At 37.7% G+C, this 8,022-nt stretch overlaps 1 protein-coding gene across 1 annotated transcript; it reads right to left on the bottom strand.

Annotated features, from left to right (window-relative positions):
• Nucleotides 1-1,967: 1,967 nt before the first annotated feature.
• On the bottom strand, nt 1,968-6,047 carry RGS1 (regulator of G protein signaling 1). Its single transcript, XM_030573828.1, has 5 exons — nt 5,827-6,047; nt 5,340-5,420; nt 4,526-4,587; nt 3,818-3,981; nt 1,968-2,825 (listed from the first exon to the last, which is right to left on the bottom strand). Exons 1-5 carry the CDS (start codon nt 5,925-5,927, stop codon nt 2,640-2,642), a joined length of 594 nt encoding a protein of 197 aa, XP_030429688.1. The 5' UTR covers nt 5,928-6,047; the 3' UTR covers nt 1,968-2,639.
• Nucleotides 6,048-8,022: the final 1,975 nt, after the last annotated feature.

Raw genomic sequence — 8,022 nt, 5'->3', positions numbered from 1 at the left:
CATTGGATGGGATTAGGGCAAGGAAGAAGGAGAGTTGTCACAGTAACACACTTGGACTTGGCATGTGTGTCTAAACACTGCTTAATTTCAAGCTTACCCCTCAGAGTACTATTTCCTTACACCCAAAAGTAAAAGTAGTAGTAATGGTTTTGCTAGATTTTGTTTCAGTTGATACTACTTCCAGTTATATTGTCCTAACCAACCTATCCAGCTTAATCAAAATTGTTTTTCTTTACTTAAGATATTTTAATAATGAAATTGAATTATAGTTATTGTAATCTGGTTCAAAAAGTTTATATTTGATACACTTCTTTAAGTTTAGCTGTTGATTTATGTTAATGCTTTATGTTATGTTTATGTTAATGCTTAGTTGCTATTGAATCCTAATGAGGATAAACAACCTGTTGATGCTATTAGTATGCCAAGTAATTAAATGAATATCATTGTTGTTGATGCTCATCACTTTCTGAATTTAGCATTCTGTTTTATAATAGTCCATTCATTATAGTTTTAATTTACTTTATATTTTAAGAATTTCTTGTTAAGAGGTTGCTTTAAGTATTGCTACATTATATCGTTCATTTTATGTACCTTTCCCCCCTATAGTTATCTCAGTTGCATAATCTTTGTGATCTAAAGTTGGTTTATTTTATCGTTTTTTGTTACTTGAATAAACATTTTCTGTGTTTTAAGTTCAGTGGTTTATTTTGGGGCATACTGTACAAGAAGTAGAATCTGTGGTGAATTTTGTGATTTACCCCTTAAGTGCAGTCACATTAGTGAACATAATCAATAATTCCATCTTTTGATTTCAGTTTTCCTGAACGAGTCATGTGAGAAGCGAGTAATTAACAATTCTATCTAATTGTTTCTCCAGTTATCAATTTTGATAATTGTTTTTCTTTTGGTTATATTACTTTGAAAATTACGTGTTGTCCTATTCCTTTGGACCCCCAAAGCCCTTTCCCAAGGGGCGGTACTGTAAACACAGTCTGCTCTTCCCAAAAGAGTGACTAAGGCTGAGTTATTTCTGCTCCCTTTGGCACAGGCAATGGTTGTGTACCCCCTGGTTTCAACTGTGTGAGTCAAACCCAGAGTCTAAGATTGTGCTGTTTTGGAAAATGGAAAAACTGAAACAGTGAGATAAAAAAGAACTGCAAGGGAGGGAGACACAAGATTTTATCCTGGGCATGGAGGGAGCTCATTGGCAAAAGTTTTCATGGTTATTTATTTTCATTATAAACGTTACCATCATGAAATCTCAGAACTCTGGATCTGATAGTAATTGTGTTTTGGAATTACTTAGTAAAATTACAACTTTGGTCGTCTGCTTTGGCCTCCTCCCCAGTAATCATTGCCCACTTTGGTGTTCATCCGTTTATAGTACGGCACATTTTATAGAGCAAATTTAACACAAGATTCAGAATGAAATGTAAATGACCTTTACTGTTAATATTAGTATTATAAATTAGACTCTGTCACAACATCTACCAAGACTCTGTAGCACTAACCCTGCCGGGATTTGCTGGTCAGCCTCACCAGTTACTGTCACTCTTGATAGGTAAGCATGAGTGGTCTGGAATGTTTAACAATTCAACAACGTGAAATGTGGTATGAGTTCTGCAGTTGTTCTGCTCAGATGGTTTCTCTCATCTCTGTTTCAATAGTTGTTGAAAGACTTAACTGTTAAAGTTGGAGAAGTGCAAAAATGAAAAAGAACTTTAAGCCTGAATCTGATTTTACATTGAGTATATCAGGATAAGCTCCACTGATATAAATGGAGTTATGCTAGTGTAAAATGTATGCAAGAGAATTGGGCATCTAGAAAGAATTAGAATATTAGAACAAAGAGATTTCAGAGGATAACAGAGATGGCTGTGCCTCAGTATTTACCTCCTTAATTCAGGTGTCAAAGCCTTCTTATGATAGAGAAAAAGTGACCATTGAACTTCTGTGCTTTTGTCACGTAGCTTTAATTTAGGAATTGCTTGTCATTATTTCACACTTTGCAATAAATTAAATAGTAAAAATGTGCTACATACCTATTTGCTTAATACATAAATAGTAATATCTAGCTTATATAACTTAAACCTATTCTCAATTGTCACATTTATAATACATTTTATTCAATACAATAGAACTGCACACATTTATTAGCATTTCATAGCCTGGACAAGTTCTCATTTGGCTTATTGGTCTGTTTTATGCATTTCTGTAGCTAGTATACAAATTGACAGTTTAAAAGTATTTTTCTCCCAATATCAATTATTTTACCCATCACACTCAGATACAAGGGTTTTATTCTAGCGCTTCCAAACTGTTATCTATCCTGTGGGAATTCACAGTGTGATACAATTAGTTAATAACTATGTATCCAGTTTCAGTTTAGTGGCATAAAGGACAGAGGGTGTCCCGCTCCACAGCCTCTTTCCCACTCTATCAGGCTTGGAAACATAGCTTGAGTGCCTTCATCTTGTTAAGTTTTATCATGTATGATCGTCTATCTGCACTTCCGCCAACACTTCAGAGGCTAAAGTTTCCATTTTCTATGCTGAGACCCAGTTGCACAGGAGGACCTCTTTGCTGTAGGTTAATTGACATGCATAGTTTATCCTCAGATTTCCATGGCATTAAACTGCTCACTTGACACCGTTGACCTGAAGCTTGTTTAAAAGATTAAGGTAGGCTTCTGATTTCAAGAATCTAGGATACGAGTCCCGCTCCATTAGCACATATACAGTTTTTTGGGCTTCATCAAAACTTGTGAAAGTTGGGTCTTGAGCCTTTTTAGCTGTAGCTTTCCTTGTATGATAGTCAATATTGACCTAGGAAGAGAAAATAAAACTTTGTTAATATCTTTTTTTAGAAAATACTTTTTGCCGCTATATTTGTCACTTTATCTTCCTGAAACACAGACTCTCAGTCTTAAAACTTGGTCCAAGGTTTCTTTAAGCTACAATAATTAATCTGTCCTTAAATAGCACCTTTCATTCAAAATTGATTGAACTTCAGATAAAAAAGGTATACAAACTATACACAGGAATTGCCATTCATTGGTGCAATGCAGCCACTTCTGGGGTCAGAAAGAGTAACAACAACTTAGGACAGAAAGTGAAGAATAAAATATCCAATTAAAATTGCAGGAGGCTTTTTGGTAGGATGTAGAAATCTAGTTTGTAATATGGCTTATGCTAACATTTCTACTTTTCTCCAAAGTGTCCTTGGATTTTTAAGGACCATAAATGATCCAGACTGGTTTCATTTCTCATTCAAGTGACAACACCTCCATCAGCAGAACAGGCTCTTAACATCTTGCTCAAATCAGCATTGACTTAGCCCACGTCCAGACTAACCCGCGGCATCGGCGGGTTAAAATCGATTGCTCGGGGATCGATATATCGTGTCTAGTCTGTATCGATCCCCCGAGCGCGCTTACATCGGAGTTCCGGAATCGACATGGAGAGCCGCGGACATCGATGCCGCACCGTCTGGACGGGTGAGTACCTCGATTTTAGAAATTCGACTTCAGCTACGTTATTCACGTAGCTGAAGTTGCGTATCTAAAATCGATTTTAATACCCTAGTCTGGACGTGGCCTCAGAGGGAAGAGTGCCGTCTGTTGAATCAGCAGCACTACTTTCACCTGACGAGCTCAAGGCAGTATGGCAGAAGGTGACTTAATGAAAATATAAGAATCTATGGCTTCTCTTCCTGTTTTATTAAAGATGTATTTGTCTTAGTACAGCCCCATATCTATCCCTTGCCAACTCTCATAATCTTTCATACATAACACAGTACAGATTAACTTTGTACTTACTTGTTTAGCTGCATCTATCTGAACAAACTCTTCATAAATCTTCTCTGCCTTGTCTTGCAAGTGATCAGACTTAGTTTTCTTATAGTCCTCACAAGCCAGCCAGAACTCAATGTTCTCCTCACTGAATTCTGACTTCAGAAATTCCCTGAAGGCAACTTGACCGCCTACAACAAATACAAGTACTTAATCAGTTATAATGTTATATTTATAACTTAAATTGGGGAGGATAAGATAAATACAATTAAGGTAAAGGTCACATTGAATTCTCCTATTATAGTAATAAGATTTTGCTGAAATATACAGTATATCTATATTTTTGCAGTGCACTGCGAATGAAGGGTCTGATCCAAAGGCTACTGAAGTCAGTGGGAGTCTGTTCTTCTCTGCATAGTCTGACTTTGACTCCAACTGCATACATAACTCTTATCTGCATCATTTGGAGTAATGTGGGCATGTGGAATCTGATCCAACCCCATTGAATTTAATGAGATTATTTCCATTTCCTGTGGAAAGGATGGGCTGTCAAGTTAAGGCAATCTATTACAATAGGTAGCCATGTGACAGTGAAGATGTGAATTACTGAAAGGCTATTGGCCATTGTTTTTAGCATTATTCACAGAATGCTATAGCTTCATAGATTTATTTAGTCTGCATGAAAGCTCACTAGATTAACATAAGAAAGTAGTAGTGATAAAAAAATACACTTACTTTGGCTGGCAAGAAGCTTTTCCAAAGACTGGGACCATTGCATCACCTCTTCTGCAGAAAGCCTGTGGTGACCACAAGAAAAAATATTTAATGCAAGAAACAAAATATTGACTGTTTAGTTATTTTAATTAATTTAATTAACTAATGGCCTCTTAAGAATACTTTAAGAATGCAATTGATTATTCAATTTTATGAAAACGCAGTGCTTGCTCATAACATCTCTGGTGGACTCTGCATGAAATTGGTGGCATGCTACTGCCCCTTAACTTGGACAAGTAAGAAGCAGCAGAGTTCTTGAAGTAAATAAAAGGAGAATGGAGGGTCTGTAGTTAAAGTCCTGGATTGACTTGGTTTTTGTTGCAAGACTTATTAACTTCTTTTGTCACCTTGGGCAAGTCACTTCACCTATGTGTGCCATTGTTATCCCTATCTCTAAAACAGGGATGGTAATATTCCTCTACTTCACAAGGGTGTTGTCAGGCTTTAATTCATTAATAATGTAAGTGACCTATTAATGAATAGATGTGGTGATGAGCACCACTGAACTGCCCATAAACAATTAAAAAGGAAATGGAAAAAAGGAAAACATATTTTTTTCCCAATTCCATTGGTACCTTCTGTGTGGTGATGCCTGGTTTATAAAAACGCTTTTTGTAACTAAGAAACTGAAATTAGCTTGATCTTATAAATATTTTGTGGTTCATCATATACTTTACACATGAGTGTAAATTTAATAGACTTGTTTGTGAGGATAAAATATGGCAATCTAGCCTTAGTTCATAATTACTATGTATTTCTAGAATCCAGTACTTACATCACATTTCTGGTGTTAGACTTGTTGCTAGATTCAAGATGTGGTACCATGGACTTCAAATAGCTTTTCAGATCTGCACCACTGAAATCAATGATAAGACGTGTAATGAATGGACGATACTGGTTAAACACAGTTACAGATAGGTATCATTCTGTATGAAGGCCTTACAACTTGCAAACATTTAGGGCCAGATCATTCACTTCCAGGGTTGAAGCCAATGGGATACTTATGCAAGTAATTACAAGCAATTGCTCCTTCTTTCCTACTCACTCATTTTTATATTCAACTTATTTAACTTAGGAACTTCTCATCCATATCCCTTTCCATTCAAGCCCTGTTATACTTTTATAGCATTGAACATGCTATGCAGAATACGCTTTGCTGTGGGTGAACTCTGTGAAATGGCACTAATTCTGATTTCTCAATTTGCTAACATTACTTTCACTCCAAATACATTTTCATTTGACAGTAAGTCACATATACTTACAAAGCCTTTTGCTTCCTTTTATGAACTTTGCCTTCTCCAAGCTTGCAGTCTGCTTCTTTCAGTTCGGTTGGGTGGTTGTGAGAAAAAAATAATCCTGGCATATTGCTTAGTCTCGGTGTGGGGTTGACTTCTGAAGAAATAGTCCTGAGAGCCGCGAATGTCTGCTTGCTGCCTCTGGTGCCTGTTGCCTTTTATTGATCCAAGTCGCCTCTTGAAGTGGCGTGAGCAGATCTGTTTATCATGCAACATAACCACAAGCTATGGAAGTTCCCCTTTTTCAGTGCACAGTGACGTGTATCTTTCAAAAAGAAAACAGACAGCATTCGTCTTGTGGTGAAGGCTGAACCGGATGAGACTGGGTTTTGTGAGGCAAAAAAAAAAAAAATCTAAGTAAAATTTGAAAAAGCACAGAAAATCTTTTCTACATCTGATTGGTGATTTGAAAAAGTCTGTTATGAGTATGTTTTGGGACTTTTATTAAATGTGCTTCCAGATGTCCTAGGTTCATTTCATCTAGTTAGAATGCACCTGCTATATCCATTAAGTACAATTAGAGAGATGAAATGGGTGAGGTAATATCTTTTATTGGCCCAAATTCTGCCTGTGAGAGAGACAAACTTCTCCATGTCTGAAGGTCTCACCTGAAAAAGAGCTCTGTGTAAATTCCAAAGCATGTCTCTCTCACTGACAGACTCTATAAAATATCCAGTAAAAGATATTACCACACTCACTGTGTCTTTCTAATATTCCGGGGCTAACACTGCATACATTACATACGATGGCATGTACTGGTGCCATGAGGTAGCAGAAGGTAAGAAGTCAGAAAATATCCTGTGTTAATACCAGAGTTCTGCATCCATATGTAGCATGCTATTTACAACCTATTTATGTTAACTGCACCTGGTGTTAGAATACTGTGAGCAGTGCTGCAATATGTTTGTTTATGCTTGGTCTAAAATATAGAAGTGTTTCAAACTGGCTTTTGTAGGAAAGGTCTTGAGAGCTGTCGTGAGTAAATTTGGTCCAATTATTGCATTTCATACCATGCTTTTTGTAGAAGCCCAAAGCCATATTTTATAGGTGTCTCCATCATTTCCACTTGTGTGACATGATTATTTCTAAATTGCTGTACCAATTGCTGTTTGCAGAAAGCAAAGTAAACCTATAACACACTAACTGAAGTGATTTGCCTTTGCTCAAAATTCTGTATTTTCAGTAGAGGAAGACACTTGGGGGTTTAGGGCTTGAGTCTACTTGCTAATCGTGAATAGGAACTTTGCCTAGTCAGTGGAGGTTCTGCAGATTTCATTAAAAAAATGTCTGTAGCCTTTATGTCTGTTTGAAGATAATTTTCAGAACAGAACAACAGAGGCAGCGTTTTCTTTGAGTCTATACACACACTGCCTGAAATATCTGCCTCAGGCCAAAACTGGTGCCTCAGTGCACAACCTGAGTAATTAAGGAGTGCCTCTGGGCTAGAACACTGGAGTAACCTTTGTGGCTTGCATCTCTATTATGTGGGGTAAATGGATGATTGATATAATGGTGGATTCACCAGCCTTGCCCCAAATCCCTGCTAGTGCACAGGGAGTTCCCATAGAACTGAGCTTCAGAACATGCAAGGGGTGTATAACTCTTGCAGAGGTTCCCTTAGTGTATGTCTACACTGCAATTGCAACCTGCAAATGGCCCGTGCCAGTTGACAGGGCTTGGACTATGGGGTGAATTGTGGTGTAGAAGTTCCAGCTCAGACTGCAGCCTGAACTCTGTGACCCTCCCCCTCACAGGGTCCTAGAGCCTGGATGTCTACACTGCAATTAAATATCCCTACAGCCTGAGCCCCACAGTCAGCGCAGATAGACAAACCCTGAGTCAGATCTCATTCCTATCACTACAGAATTGCACTAGTTCTGCTATTAGAGAAGTCTCCATGGGTGCAGGGGAGGGGGGTCATAATTCTTCCCCAAAAGATGTGAGAGTTTCCTCCATTTATTTCTTTGGAATGCTGATTTGGAAACTTCTGTGTTTTTCAGTTGACCCCCTGAAAGTTGCTGTCTATCTGGGGTTTCTGGGAAGTTTCAGCTGTTTCCTTTCCTTAAACCTTGCATGTACTTTGAGCTCTGATCAGTAACTAGTGGATAATGTGAGCAGGTTGCCTTGGATCTCAGGTACTGAGAACTTTCTCACCTCTCTGAA

This window comes from Gopherus evgoodei, chromosome 8 (genome assembly GCF_007399415.2).
Source record: "Gopherus evgoodei ecotype Sinaloan lineage chromosome 8, rGopEvg1_v1.p, whole genome shotgun sequence".
Lineage (NCBI taxonomy): Eukaryota > Metazoa > Chordata > Testudines > Testudinidae > Gopherus > Gopherus evgoodei.
The sequence above is the reverse complement of the archived record's forward strand: the minus strand, read 5'-3'. Positions and strand labels throughout refer to the sequence as shown.

Coding starts and splice junctions, on each gene's coding strand:
- RGS1 (XM_030573828.1), bottom strand. CDS start 5,927: ATGCCAGGATTATTTTTTTCTCACAACCACCCAACCGAACTGAAAGAA. Junction 5,421..5,826: donor AAAAGGAAGCAAAAGGCTTT/GTAAGTATATGT, acceptor CATTGATTTCAG/TGGTGCAGATCTGAAAAGCT. Junction 2,826..3,817: donor AGATAGATGCAGCTAAACAA/GTAAGTACAAAG, acceptor TTCTCTTCCTAG/GTCAATATTGACTATCATAC.